The 15,024-nt window shown below is 49.4% G+C and overlaps 1 protein-coding gene across 1 annotated transcript in view; it reads right to left on the bottom strand.

The window, feature by feature from the left end:
• Positions 1-15,024, bottom strand: part of TP53BP2 (tumor protein p53 binding protein 2) — a 42,624-nt gene that overhangs the window by 26,578 nt on the left and 1,022 nt on the right. The window contains 1 exon segment of the mRNA XM_088525979.1: positions 1,237-1,384. Within this exon segment, the coding sequence (XP_088382105.1) occupies positions 1,237-1,384 (148 nt within the window).

Here is a 15,024-nt window from a genome sequence, read left to right as displayed (position 1 = left end):
AGACTTTGTTATTCTAGTGCTTTAGATAGAGCTGGACAGAGGTATGCAGTAAAAACTCTGCCCTTGAAAGATTTTTTTTTTTTTTTTTGCACTGGATCAGTGATTCTATTACCATTTATAAATAAAACATGATTTCTTTTTCTAAGGAAGAAAAAAAAAGTCTTTCTACTGTATTTTAAGAATAGAAATAGCAAAAATATTACTTTATGTCAGAAGGGACTAAAATCAGGAGAACAGATTCAAGTACCTCATGCTTTAATAACATCCAACTCACCAAGGACTTCTTTAAATGGGTGTAAGTAGAAACAGTAGAACAGGTTCTTACTATCCTTTTCTTAATATATATTTTATTGAAGCTTCCCAAGGTAGCTGGATCATCTCCCCCACACACACACTCTTTCTTCATAGCTTAAAATTCTCTCAAGTGATTAATCTCTGTCACACCCCTGGATGGCTACCAGTATCTAATGAATACTATCAGAAAAAGTCAGGGGCCCCTTCTCATTTAAGTGAGGAAAAGTTGGTCGTAATTTAGCTTTCGACGCCCCTATGGGCACGCTGCGCAGCTCCCGCCGAGCGCAGCAAGCTGGGCAGATCTGCAAGGATTCGCAAGGCCAAGGTGAGCAAGGACATTGTGGAGGAGAACACACCCATCACGTAAATCAGACGTAAAACTCTCTTCTACGAGCTCGAGACAGACGCTGCTCTTGCTCCACCTTGACTCATTCCTCCCCAACCTCCTTTAAATCACTTCCTCTTGGACAGCTTCTGCTAATCACTGTAACACTCCTCCCCTCAAACTCAAATTTGGCTGAATTAACACTTTCCCCAAGAGAGAGGTGTCCTCAGGAGTTTCCCATTGCTACTGCAGTTGAAAATGGTGCTGGGATTTAAGAGAAGATTCTGCCTGCTTGTCACAGGGTTACCTATACACAACCAGTTAAGAAAAAACCACCACTGGGGATCCTCTCCACTGCAAGGAGAGGGGGGAGACAGAAGAACCACCTCTCGCCTCCAGAGAGCCATGTAAGCAAGTTGCAAAGGGGCTGCATGTGCACAGGAACATGCGGGCACCTCGCTTTGCTGCTTGTGCTTTCAGCCAGCGCGAGCTTGCGCGTGTCCCTCTGCACAGGCAAGTTTACAGAGCGATTCTGAAGAAGAGATGCACAAAATGGGACAGGCCCGCGGCCGGGGGTGTCGCGGAGGGCACCAGGCGGTGGAGCCGCGCGCACCTACCTGTGCCGCACCACACTTCGGCCAGGTGGCACTCGCTCTCGCCGGGCTCCTTGCACAGCTCCACCACATCCCTACAGGTCGTTTCGGGGGTGACGGGCACTTCGGTGAAATGCTGCTCGTTGTTGCTCAGATACACGGTGAGAAACATCTGCAAGACAACAGCGCTTGGTTACTCTCTTTGAGGGGGCTGCCCTCCCCTCTTGCGAGCAGACGCGTTCCTGGCAGCACAGCAGCACCCCTCGTTACCAACCATGGCACATGCAGAGCCGTGGGACAAAACCAGGCCTCCCTTTAAGGTAAAGGCAAACGAAACAGAAGCAATTTTCTGCTCACTAAATTATGCTGCTGAGGGAGGTGGAGGGGTGTTTTTAACTGGGAACTACTGCTGTCAAACAAGGCAAGAGACTTACAAACACCCCTGTAGTCCGAGGGCAGTGCCACGGAGGCGAGCGTTATTTCTGTAGTGCTGGGATGAATATGCGGGGCTGAATCACCCTTGGTGCAACTGCCAATCAATCTCACCCACCACTGCACCCCACTAGCACCCCCTGTACTGCCCTGTGGCACAAATGCCCCTGTGCTCCTGCTTGCCGTGGTCTTCCAGGCTTTTCTATGCATCTTCCAAACGCCACAGTTCCCGCCGCTCTCACAAAAGTGGCCACCTTAATTTTCTTAAGGGCTCTTTTCCCAAAGCACTCTCCACTCACAACACCCTGTTACACAGGGCATATGTATTTGCCCTGCTTTGGGTGGTATAACCAGCATCTTAGGCCCAGGGATGGCACTAGATTTTCCGCCATGGCCATTCGGAGCTTCCGGCCCCTACTTTTGCACCTCTCTCCGAGGCATCATCTTCTGATCAACTCTTAAATTCCTTCTGGAAATATTTCAAGACTGACAAAAAGTCTGCAGAAGGAGAACTCAAAACCCCCACAAGCCTCCCAGCAAAACGGTTGCTGCTGCCAAGGCCGGAGCGGGGCAGCGGGACGCCCAGCGCGGCAGCCTCCCGGCTGCAAGGGGAGCCTCCGCGCACCGCCGCTCCCCAGCGCTCCCGCTGGCGCTGCTGCCCTCCGGGAGGCTGCTCGGAGCCGGGAGCTTGGTGTCAAATGCACCCGCACGAGAGGGAGCGCGGAGCCGGGCTGCGCGGAGCATCCCCAGCCCCACCGCGCCGCTCGCACTCGTGTGGCGCTGGCTGCTGCCTCAGACAGCCGGCGTTGCCCTGCAAAGCTGATGGGGGCGGGGATGCCGCGTGCAGACAGGTAAAAATACCATTTATTAGCAAAAACTGGGACAGAAGAATGTAAAAACATGCTCCTGCACAGCTTTAGAGCAGGGTTCTATAGGGACAGAAAATACACCCCTTTTAAGATTAATTCTTCATATTGAATATTGCAAAACCTTGTACATAAGACCACAACAAATCATGCAAGACTCGTATCTGAAGCAAGAGTTGATCACTGAAAACGTAAGCTCATAGATGGAAATGAGAAGAAAATTAGAGAAACATGGGCCCTACACCCAGAGCAGGCCCAGCCTGACCCTAGCCAGGCTGCTCACCCTTCCACACGCCTGTCTCTCCAGCTGTTAATCCGGAGGATTTACCCACACAGCAGCCATGCAGGAAGGATCACCAGCTCCCCTCCCAGCCAGGGCACTCAGGATAATTACTAATACATTAAGCCAGGAGCACTCAGACCTGTTGGGTAGGGGCCGGACCTGAGGCGCAGCAGTATCTGCGTCGCATCTATCCCTTACTTCCCGGGGCTGAAAACACGAACTCCATGCAAATTCTCCCAAAAGCATGCCCCTAAGTGTGAACCTGACAGGCCTGCCATGACTGCAGGGGTGATGTGACCGCCACAGTTACCTCCTGTAGCTCCAGGGCAATTCTGCTCCTGTCTGCTTATCTGCAAGGGCTCCGAGGGCAGCCTGCTCCTGCCTGGCTACATCCAAACCCAGGAGAAGCTCCTGGGAGCAAATGGGCATCACGGAGACATCCGGATCTCCAGAGAAGGCTGGGAGAGGTAAAAACAGCTGGGATGAACCCCTCCAGCCTGCTATATGGCACAGGCCACACAACAGATGGCTGCTGTGACTTGCACCACCTTGTGATGGGATCCCCAAGTCACCTCTCCCCAAAAACAGTTTAAATGCAAGAGCTGCCAACAACCCTATCGACTCCTTCGCATTCCTGCCCGACCTCCGCGCAGCAGCCACGGAGCAGGGCACTGGGGACGCTTTCGTGGCACGTGAATCCTATAGATTACACCAAGCTAGAGGGGTGTTTTCCTCCTCCCTGAAATCTTAGATGTTGAGACAGTTACATGCAAGCATTCATGAAGTAATAAGGCAAGAAAGGACAACATGCACAAGGTAAATAAAACTCACTTTCAAGCAAGGCACAAACCAAAGAGATAAAATAAAACAAACAACAACACACACACACCACAACCCATCCTGAATCTCAATCAGACCTCCCTCTCTCAAGACAGCCTCCAGGCAGACAGGGAAATATCTGACAATTCCCTACAGCCTCGGACTGGGGGGTTTCCCCTCCTTCACACTGTTAAGGACTGAGTTTTAGGAACACCCAGCATATAGGCTGAGCAATATCAAAAAAGTGGGGTTCCTTAACCCGCTTCTGCTTGCCTCTCCGCATGAGACATTACTTGCTGATGTGGGTCTCGGTTCTTCTTGCCTCATCTATTTGGACACATAGATGCTGTTACCATATTGATTCGGCTTTTGAGAAATACAATTTAATCTGTGTTCACTACAAAGTTTTAAAAAGGACGTAAATTAGAGACCTTTTATTTGTCCCTATCAGTTTCCAGATGTTGCAATGTGCTCTATTCCCTGCTCCTCCCATACTGGCTCCCTGTACTAAACAAAAAACTGCTGCACGGTCCTGCTTTTATAAAAAAGCAATGAGAAATCACCCAGCTCACTTTTCCCCCAAGCTGTACTCACTATTTCTAAGTGTCGAAAAGCTTTCAAATGCAAAAGCACCCCAGGACTGTGGCATCCTTGCCAGGAACGAGAGGCGTGCGGTGCCCCTGGTGAAGCCCTCCCCTGAGCAGCATCGCAACTGTGCTCCAGAGCGCAGGAAATAAAAGTTTGCATTTATGCAGCCACCAAATGAGGCAGTTGGATCGAAGGCACCAAGGGCAAAGGGATGGTCAAGGACACACCAGCTAAAGCGAGACATCGTTTTTGCAAGACAACTGTGATGCATGATTTACACACAACTGAATGGACCAAAAATGCAGGAGGACTTTAAAAGCCTTATTAAAGCCTGCCACTTAAGACAGAAACCTCAGAAAACCCAAACTGGTATGAAGGACGACACGTAGTCCTCTGAACATGAAATAGATCATTTAATTTCAAGCCATATTACTTATGCAGCACCTCCCAGCAGAGCCACTCAGTCTGGGCTGCAACACACCCAAGAGCAGGAAGGGAACAGGGCAAGAAAAGCAACCAAAAAGGAGGACAGATGAAGGCATCAATTAAAGCAAGTTACACCCCAGCTTATTACCCTCCAACTATCTCCTCGGCAGGTCAGTTCCAACTATCCTTCTATTTGCCAGCAACCGTGGCCCATTTCTTGTTAAGCTCAATAACATGACCACTTTGTACAGTTTCAGCAATATTAAAGAGCATACTAGGTCTCAACATCTGCAAATAAGTTTTCAACTTATACTGAAAAATTTAAGAACAGAGAGCTCCATGTAACTGACAGCCTCTCTCACCATTCTGCTTTTTGTATTCTGCTGTATTGTATTAAGAAACAAAAACTTCCTTTCAAAACTGCTGTTTGAAGCACAAGCTTGAAAAGTGTGAGGAAGCATGCTCCTTACAGCTTACATCCATCCAAGGAGGTAACCATTTCACGTCAGACTAATCACCTCTTCCTTGGATCATAACACTTTGCTTATTTTTAAAAAGTTGAAAAAAAAATAGAAATGCAACTTAGTCTTCATTTCAGCTTTGACAGTATTCCCATAAGAATCAGAACTGCTCCTTATAAGATATTACATACAAACAGAGAATTCACTGGCAATGTTGACTTAACCCTGTTGTTCACTCCTCGAGCAATTCTTGGCCTCACAGTCTTGTCCTGTTTACCCCACAACATGCAAGTCAAACTGCGGCATTTTTTCAACTTCAAAGCAGGCTACAACCAGCAGGTCTTGACGCAAGGAAGCCACTTCCCACTTTGCAGAGAGCGAAATGGAGGCACGTGAGGCTGCGGCGACAGAGGCGACAGGTTATTTGGCAGCCAAACAAGCAAGTGCCTCTGGAAATCAGGATGCTTTTCATTGCCTGGCATTAGAAATGAAGACATAATTCTGCACCGCAGTTCCATGTTCTCTGAGGTTTAGGGTGAGCCCCAATATACTTGAATCAGAGAATACCAGTGTCTTTTATATATGTATAATTATTTCCATAACATAGGTAAGTAATAGCCTTTGCTGCCATAACAGATTTTCTCTGATATTCTCAGGGAAGCATTAAAAGTCACTCTTAAGGTTCATGATGCAATGTTTTTCAGAAGTATTTGATGCCTATTGTCATACATGTTGTTAATAAAGCTATGGAGCTATGCCTAGTCAATGAGGCTGCAAGTGCCTCAAACAGGCTCACACCCTGCATGGGTGAGCCCACGCAGAGGGGCCCGCACTCAGCCTTCCCCACGCACAGCAAAACTGAAATAGAGCATCTCGGATGCCAAATAGCTTTTTTAAACAGTGCGTGGTACGGGAAAGGACTGCCGTAACATAGTATTACATCCTGAACTAAAATGTATTTTTAGAAGTTAATTTTAGTTAGCTAAAGACTGGCAACATGTAATTTTCAGAAGGAAGAGATTAACCATCAAACTTCAAGTACAGATGACAGAAATGAGAAATAATTGCTTCCACCCATAGACCCAATACCCAGAGCTCCTACTACAAGCACACCTTTTCTGATAAATACAAAGCCCCTTTAAGCAAAGGCTTGTAAATGGAAGAACGATATCTTACCTAGCGGGAGCCCCACTGCTGAGCCCTCCTAGACAACCTCGAAGAAAACAGCTGCTGAAAGAGACTTTTTTTTGCTGACTTGAGGCAACTTCCTTGAGAACAGGAGAGAGCCGGTACCACAGCAGCTTTTCATGCTGGGGTCAGCTGCACCCTGAGCTGGGTCACAGTTACCGCTCTCAAATTAACACAATAAAAAAAGTACACGGACACCATGAGTCCTCGCACTGAGCTCCCCAGAGCCTCAAAGCAGCCCTTCCGGAGGCAACCCGCTCCCTTGCTGTGCCTGAAGATTAAGGTATGCAAAAGATTAAGGTAAGGGAAGGGTTATATAACAGACTTACAGGAAGACAGGGACACGGGAGGAGCGTTACGGCAGACTCTTGTGCTGCGGGGCTCCGGAGGAGAGCGCGGAGGCAGCCCCAGCGCTCACGTGGGCCCCGCTCTGCGCTGGCTGCTCGCCCGGCCCCGCGAGGAAGCGCTCGCGCAAGGGAGGAGCGCGCAATCGTTCGGGCTGTCCCCGGTCTATACAAAGAGCAGCCCTTTTCCCTGCAGATTGTCTCACAGGGTGACACACAAGCCCACGCCTCTGCTCTCAAAGGCGCCGTAGAAGTTACACAAACAACTTATACGCAAGTTATTTAAAGATAAGAATAGCATGCATTTGCACTTGATCTTTCGTAGAAACATCTGCTTGCTCAGGATTTAAAAATAATGTGCATCCACGTGGATTTGGGGGCGCAAAGTAGGAAGCAGCAAAGAGGCAGCTCTCCCCCTTCCAGCCCCCTGCCCTGCTCAGCAGGGAGAACAGGCTGAGCGCCTGCTTTGGGCGCGTGGTGCTTACACTGGGCAAAAGCTCCAGCAGGAACTTCGGTGGCTGCCGTGCTCCAGCCCACCAGCACCTGAGCCCCCCACTCCCAGAAATCGCCACATCTCCCTGAACAGCCCTCAAGTTCTTGCCAAACACAGTTACCACCCGAAATAACGGATCTCACTTTGCGACCCTCCTCTTTAGCAGCTGTAACTTGGAAGCATGCAGTTTTGACTGCCTTCGATCCAGAACTGCAAACAGAGGTAAATGCAATTACAAATTCCACAGAAAACCATCACCTTTGCGTCTCTTAGTTCAGCCGTGTCAGCTCCGAGGCCTGTCTGGCATCATGTTGGGCTGGTAAACCTTGGAGTCCTGATCTAAAATCCCACCAAAGAGGTGGGGATGGAGGCACAAGGCTATCAAGAAAAGGTCTTCCCAAACTCAGGCTTTTACTTTGAGTACAAGTAGCATTTTTATCACTTAACTTTTTTCTCCAGTTAGACTCATGCAACCAAGCAAAAGTTCACGCCTGCCCTAAGGTGGACATGAGAAAGATCGGGGCAAAAGCAGCTTGCTATTTTGGAGGAGCACTAAAAACAGGAGCGCCCGCTCCCACGCTCTCCTCGCACCTCCGGTCAGCTGGCACTGGGGACACGGACCGCAGACCAACACCGGCGTTTAAAGCAAATTATACTTTGCACCACTGGTATTTATAGCGGTATTGGCATCCATCTGAAAGACATGGGCCAGCTTTTCAAAGAAATATAAACTGTTTCAAACAACATGTGTAGTAAACTATAGTCCTTTAGTGAGCATTCCGTTTTGCCAGTCCTTCGAGTATAGCTTGTTTTGTTCACGTACAAAACCCCACTTGGATTCACCCCACTTCTGTTAAATAATGGCAGGAATTCAATGCGGGCAAGTCCTGAAGACACGGTCCTCGCGGTGCCGCACACGCTCACACCTCCATTCCCGCTGCCGAGGAGCCGCTCTCCTCTGCGGAGGCTGCTCGAGGGCTCTCCCCTCTGCTCCGCTCAGGAGCTTCCCCCCAAATGCTCGTGGCTCCTCGGATGCACCACTTCTGCACCCCGAGCCCTCCACGGAGACCCACTGCCCACTGAGCAGCAGGGAAACAAGCTCACGCGCAGCGCTGGGACCTGTGCTGCCGCTCTCCTCGCTGGGGCTTGCTCCTCTCCTCCTCCTGGATCCTCCAAAGGAGGATCAGGGGCTTGGGCACTCGTCCCTCTTCCTCTCTGACTCTTCTTCTCCAGTCAGCGCCAGGTTGAGAGCACTTGGTGTACATGGAGAAAGCAGCGAGCACAACTGGCATGTGCGCACACGAGACCACGTAACTCTTGCAATAGCTGCTATACCCTGGGAAGCAACAGCGGTTGTAACGCACACAGCGCAACCAAAGGGTCTTGCAGTTCTCCTCCCAACCTGCAGTGCAGCGACTCAGAGCACATCCAGGAGAAGGCCCTAAAGCCAAGGCAATGTCACAAGCTGGGTTACAAACCCAAACTTAAGCCTGAATCATCTCAATTTGCCCTACTTATGTCAAGCCCAGACACAGTATTTGTACAAAAACAAGTAAATAAATAAAATAAAGACACTAAGCTGCTCCAGCTGAGCAAGAGCATTAGGTCTCCTCACTGGGAATACGTGCTACAGTTCTTCTGGGTTCAGGATGGCTGGAGGCCATGGAGAGTGCAGCCCTCGGGGACACTGTGCTTCTCCGGGCGTCCTTTAAGACGCTCCTTACAATGAGTAATATCCTTACAATGACAGAACAGAAAAGCCTAACGCTCTTTTGTGTGGCTGAAGGAGATTTTCTCCACGCTGGGAGGAAAAGGGAAGTTACACCCACTGCTCTGGGGTCGGAAGCTAATTTAGCACCACCTACAGCTAAGGGGAACAGCCGGGCACCGGGACGTCACCCACACGGGCCCACCTGCCCCCTTAGCTGGGAGCGGTGGCTCTTCCCTGGGCCCATCTTCTGCTTTTCCAGCTCCCACACAACAATCCTGCTGATAAAAGGACAAGCAGTGTTGGTCCCAGGAAGCAACAAATGCCCCACACATAGGGTGTCAACAGATTTATTACCTTTTATAATAGGTCAAAGGGATTTATTACCTTTTATTTACGGACAGCCAGGGGCTTTAGGGAAGTGCCTGGGGGAGGCAGGAGGAGGGCCAAGGATGCAGTTATTGCCTGGGCTGCTCTGCAATGCGGGCTGAGTGGTCTGGAACCCCTGGGTGTCCACAGGGCACCATCCAGCAGCTACAGTTGAGCTGGCGCAAACTGATGGAGGTGACACACGGGCTCATCCCCTGTCCCTCCCCATTACGCCAGGTCATGCAGCCAGGTGCTAAATTACTAGCATAACATGAGCTTTTTTTTTGCTCCTTTTTGCCTTTAGCGTAAGAGGCTTTCGTGCCAGCAGTCAAGTGACCCAGCTCCTTGCTGGGCTTGAGGGGAAGCTCCGAAGCCACGTGCCTTTGGGAGGGGAGGAAAATAAAGCAAAGCAACAAAGCGGCACCCTACCATTACATTAACTAGGTGGAACGCACCTAGTGCGGCCTTTCCCACGGCCCCGGTGGGTCCAGCTGGCTCCAAAGCTCCTTGCAGGCGACACAAGGCTCCATATGGAGCCACCAGCTGAGGAGCGCGGGAAGGAGCACAGCTCCACGGAGCTACTTTTGTTCACCGCCACTTTTATTGGACAACAGAGAATAAGTGACTTTATCAAACAAATTTGTCATTTATTACAAGGCTCCTCAGTTTTCTGGGACATCCAGAAAATGTTTCTTCAGCCTATTACTATTTGTCCTTTCTTTCAGTCTCCCTAGAGGCAGAAAACATTTTTTCTAACCCATCCTCCCTAATTGCCACTTCCAACCCAAGCACCCAGCAATGTTTCCCTGCAGTATTTGGAGGTCACGCAGCAGAAATGCCACTAAATCTGGGTCTTGCCTACAGGGCCTAGGAGCAACGAGGCAAAGGCAAGAAGCGCATGGAGCTGCTGCCACAGCTTCCCCACACAAATCCTTCCTTTGAAAGGCAAGGAAGAATCACAGACTGGTTGAGGTTGGAAGGGACCTCTAGAGATCATCTAGTCCAACCCCCCTGCTCCAGCAGGGACACCTAGAGCACGTGGCACAGGGTGGCATCCAGGCGAGTTTGAAAGATCTCCAGAGAAGGAGACTCCACAACCTCTCTGGGCAGCCTGTTCCAGGGCTCTGTCACCCTCACAGTCAAGAAGTTCTTCCTTACGTGGTGATTAAACTTCCTGTGTTTCAACTTACACCCATTACCCCTCGTCCTGTCACTGGCCACTACCGAGAAGAGTTTGACCCCATCCTCCCTACAATCACCCCTCAAGTACTTTTACATGTTGATCAGATCTCCTCTCAATCTTCTGCAGACTAAACAAGTCCAACTTGCTTAGCATTTCCTCATAAGATAGACACTCCAGACCCTTAATCATCTTTGTGACTCTCCTCTGGACCCTATCTAGAAGCTCAATGTCCTTCTTGCACTGGGGAGCCCAGACCTGCACCTAATACTCCAGGTGTGGCCTCACCAGAGCTGAGCAGAGGGGCAGGATCCCCTCCCCTGACCTACTGGCAACACTCCTCCTGATGCAGCCAGGATCCCATTGACCTTCTTGGCCATGAGGGCACATTGCTAACTCATGGTTAACTTGTTGTCCACCAGGACTCCCAAATCCCTCTCCGTGGAGCTGCTTTCCAGCAGGTCAACTCCTAACCTGTACTGGTGCCTGGGGTTATTTCTTCCCAGGTGCAGGGTCCTGCACTTGTCTTTGTTGAATTCATGAGGTTCCTCTCTGCCCGACTCTCCATCCTGTCCAGGTCCTTCTGAATGGCAGCACAGGCCTCAGGAGTATTGGCCACTCCTTCCAGTTTGGTTTTGTCTGCAAACTCGCTCAGGGTGCGCTCTGTGCCCTAGTGCATCAATGACTTGGGCAAGTTGAACAGCATTGGGCCCTGTAAAACCTTAGCTTATTTCACAGAAAATGGGAACGTTTCTTACATCCAAGCTATGCCTCACGTAGCACGAGGGCAACATCCGCTTTGCACCTATAGAAGAAAGGATTTATGAGCATCTCCCTCCAGGGCTGTTCAACGCGGAGCGGCACAAACGACTGTCCCGGTTCTCCCACCCCGCAGGACACACGAGGCTCCGGCGCTGGGGAGACACAAACGGCTCCCGAAGGCCGCACTCACCGCACGCGACGCACTCCTGCTGCAGCTCGTTGTTCGGCTCCGCGGGAGCTCGTCTCTCCCGAATCCCGGGCTGCACGCGTTGCGTGACCTGCACCAGCCGCTTAACCTCTCCGCAGCTCAAGTCACTCTTATTAAAGGCTCTGACCCGCCCCAAGAAGTATCCCAGAGACCAGACGTTCCATATTAAACAGTGACTCAAAATAATAACACGGCAGAAGCTTTTAAGTTAGCCACGTTAAAGTGTCTGCGTTTTGCTTCAGCTTAGGTACTGTAACTATGAGCCAGGTGTCTTGCATGAAAAGGGGTTTTCCTGCACCAGTTCCCTCACCAGAGGGCTGAATGATGGATAACTGCAGTACACATTTGATTTTAAAATTTATGTGCTTTAATTTATGAAGGGATGACATGCTGTAAGCGTGGGATTAACCAAAAAAAAAAAAAAGCCACACACACACAAAAGCTCAAGACAAAGACAAGAAACGTTCTCCTAATCCTCTTTTCTTAAAATGCATGCAAGGAAGAGCTGGAGCAGCGCACGCAGCCTTCTGCCAAAGGATCTTTCCATCTTAAGGCCTGGAAGTACCACCTAAGTATAGAGGAGTTTGGTACAGATCTGATGTGAATGATTTGCAGTGATTTACCATCTCAGAAATAAACTTCTCGGTATTAACACCCCAGCAACCAGAAACAAAGGCTCTCATTTACACACACCAGGGTTGTGCTAAACATTCGCGAACGCCCTGAGCGCGGCGGAAGGGCCGCCGAGGACGCGGGCATGACTAATTCTAAACACTAGCAGCCAGACTCAGAAAATTAATGATTAACAAAGAAACAAATAAGAAAAGCAAGTGGGAAACTTGGGTTTCTGCCTTTTTACACTTTCAGCATCATGTCAGTGTCATGGTTACTGCTCTGTCCCCAGCTCATTTCTGGCTCCCCCTCCAGCAACACTCGCCCCACACTGCAGAAGTAGCTACGTGACACTGCTTTAAATAACTTGGGGGTCCTATAGGTTGCACAGAAAAGCCTGAAACTTCTATAGGAGCTGAGCAGCAGTGAGGGGGAGGATGACTGAGGAACGCTGCCCGCAGCGTCCGGGGTTCCTGGCGACCTTTATCATCATCTGACTGGTGAGAACTTGAGATCAGAAAGATCCTGCCTGAGTCAGAAGTGACTAAGCCAGGAGAAACCAGGCCTAAAGATAACAAAACTGGGAGCAAAAGGCGAGCTTTACCTCCACAGCGTGTCCGCCCACCAGGGCTGCCCACGCTCGGGAGCAGGGAGAACAGAGAGACCCCCCGGGCCAGGCACTTCCGAGGCGCCTTCTCGGTCGATGGCATGAAGGGAGCGCTGGGCACGCTGCCATGCCAGAGCGGCAAAACAGAAATAACCTCCATACCTGCCTCTTTAAAGCCCAAACGACTTGCATGTAAATTAATCTCCATGCAGACCTGCTGGCCAACGGAGATCCCATCTGGCAATACCAGCAGGAAGTTTTAAAAAAAAACAACAATAATCCCGCAAATTACACTCCCATCCTGAATTTCACAACTATCCCTTTCAACAGTATGACAGGAGCCTGACAAAGTGCTCGCAGACCAGTTAGCTCTTCCCAGGGCCCCTGCCACTTGGCCTGCGTGGATGTGCAGTGTTCTCTTTGCCCCTCCTTTGGTAAAAATCATGTGAAAAAAAACAAGGATATTTAGCATCCAGCACCATAACATAACACAGATCTCAGTTTGCGGGCAAAGATGTTGAGAGAGTCAAGGCAGAGGTAAAATACATTTAAAACAATGCCTGGAACAATATCCACTGAATAAAAAGAAATAGGGGAGGCACCATAAGAGCGCGGGCCAACCACCACCACCATCCGCGCATTACTCAGCATCTAAACAAAATACTTCAAACGCTGAACACCCCATCAAAATGCTTGAACACAGGCACGGTGATAAAACTTCAGGGTGACTAACAGTAAGCAGAAATTCAGCAGTGGAAGGACACCCAACAGATACCCAATACTGCGACCAAATCAAGAGATGAAGCACATGCTTAGGATGGCTCACAAAAAAAAAAAAAAAAAAAAAAAAAAAAAAAAGGAAAAGAAAAAGAAAAAGGGAAAAAAAAAGAGCACTGAGTGACTGATAAATCTGACTTCAGCTGAAATAATTAACAGGTGAGGGGGAACTGGGAACATGCTGATCACTCACTGGCACTGCACTGAGTTACTAAGGTCTGCCACGGGGGTCAGGTTATTTATGAGCTTACAGATCTGCATCTTACAAAATAGCAGAGATTCCTTTACATTAAAGTTTCATACCATAAGCAGCAAGGAAAGAATCTGCCAAGATGAGCTACTGTGACACTCTTACAGTAATTCAGACTTTATATGGTAGCTCCAATGCAACTGGCTAACAGAACATGCAAAAAAAACCTTCAGTTGTATTTATAAAAGCTTAAAGATACATAAAAAAAAAAAACCACCACAAACTCGCACATACCCACAAACTAATGAGGACTCTGCAAGGAACATCTGTGCTTGAAGTCCAGCACTTACTAAACATAATTCAGAGGAGATAGTTGAGAACAAGGGGACAAAACAGCAGTTTACAGTACATAGGTTTCAATTAATTAGAAGAAAACAAATGACTACCCAGAGAAAAACAGTTTTAAAAACTTAACATTCTTTTTAGATACTAGAAGGCATTATTAATTTAGGAATTAAGCACTGACAAACCGCAGTTTGCCAAGTTAGTTCCTAATTCCGACCATTTATCCACATGCCCGATGCCTCCCCCTTTGCACAAGGCCCCCTCCGGCTGCCGCACGCAGGGTGAACCATAAAGCGAGATCTTGCACAGTCCACCAAGGGCCCCATTTCAGCCTCAGCACTTCCACGGGCATTAAAGTGGAACTCAACAACTGCTGCCAGCGCCTTCTACCTGAAAAAGGCTGAGTACTTGGCACACACAATGACAAAATGTTTCGCTCAATATGTTCTCGTCTTTAAGGTAGCAGTGTAAAATGAGGCAGAGAGCACAATTACGCTGCAGGAGGGGAAAAAAAGAAAAAAAAAACACAGTTTTTGAAAGCGTTTCCAGTTGCTTCGCACAGAGGGGCCCCGGCCGCTCTCCCACAAGCCTTCAGCAGATGCAAGGGGAGCCAACTCCTGGCTGCTCAGCGCTGTTAACCCCAACGGTACTTCCCGCAGAGCGGCCGCGCAGGTTACTCCCCTCGCAGCCTTCAACAGCGCACAGCTACAGCGGCTGTTTAGCTCCTGCCCGTCACAACCTGTGGGAAGACACCCCTCCCCTGCTCCAGGTAGGGCCCAAGGAACAGGAGCAGCTCTTGCGGGGGTTTCTAGGCTTTTCACGCATGCCCCACTGTGCTGTTTAACCCCAGCTCCACGTTACCTTCCAAATCAGAGGAGAGATGGAACTGGAGCGGAGACTAGAGTTTAAAAAAAAATAAAAATAACGACGACACAAGAACAAAGCATGCAAATGAACACAAGCAAACAGAATACTCTGCAGGCGGCTCAGGGACGGGCTACTGCTGGCTCCTGTGGCCACCAGGGATGAAGATGCTCATGCCCATGAGCGCCTCATGGCTGCAAGAGGAAAGGACTCGGCTACGCTGCTCCCTGCTCATCTCCCTCAAACCTCCTCTGCTCACCCCAAACTCTCTCAGCTGCCTCAAAAACAGA

This window comes from Tinamus guttatus, unplaced genomic scaffold (genome assembly GCF_059628265.1).
Source record: "Tinamus guttatus ecotype Peru unplaced genomic scaffold, ASM5962826v1 Tinamus_guttatus_pri_ptg000241l, whole genome shotgun sequence".
Lineage (NCBI taxonomy): Eukaryota > Metazoa > Chordata > Aves > Tinamiformes > Tinamidae > Tinamus > Tinamus guttatus.
Note: the sequence above shows the minus strand (reverse complement) of the source record. Positions and strands in the feature narration are given on the sequence as shown.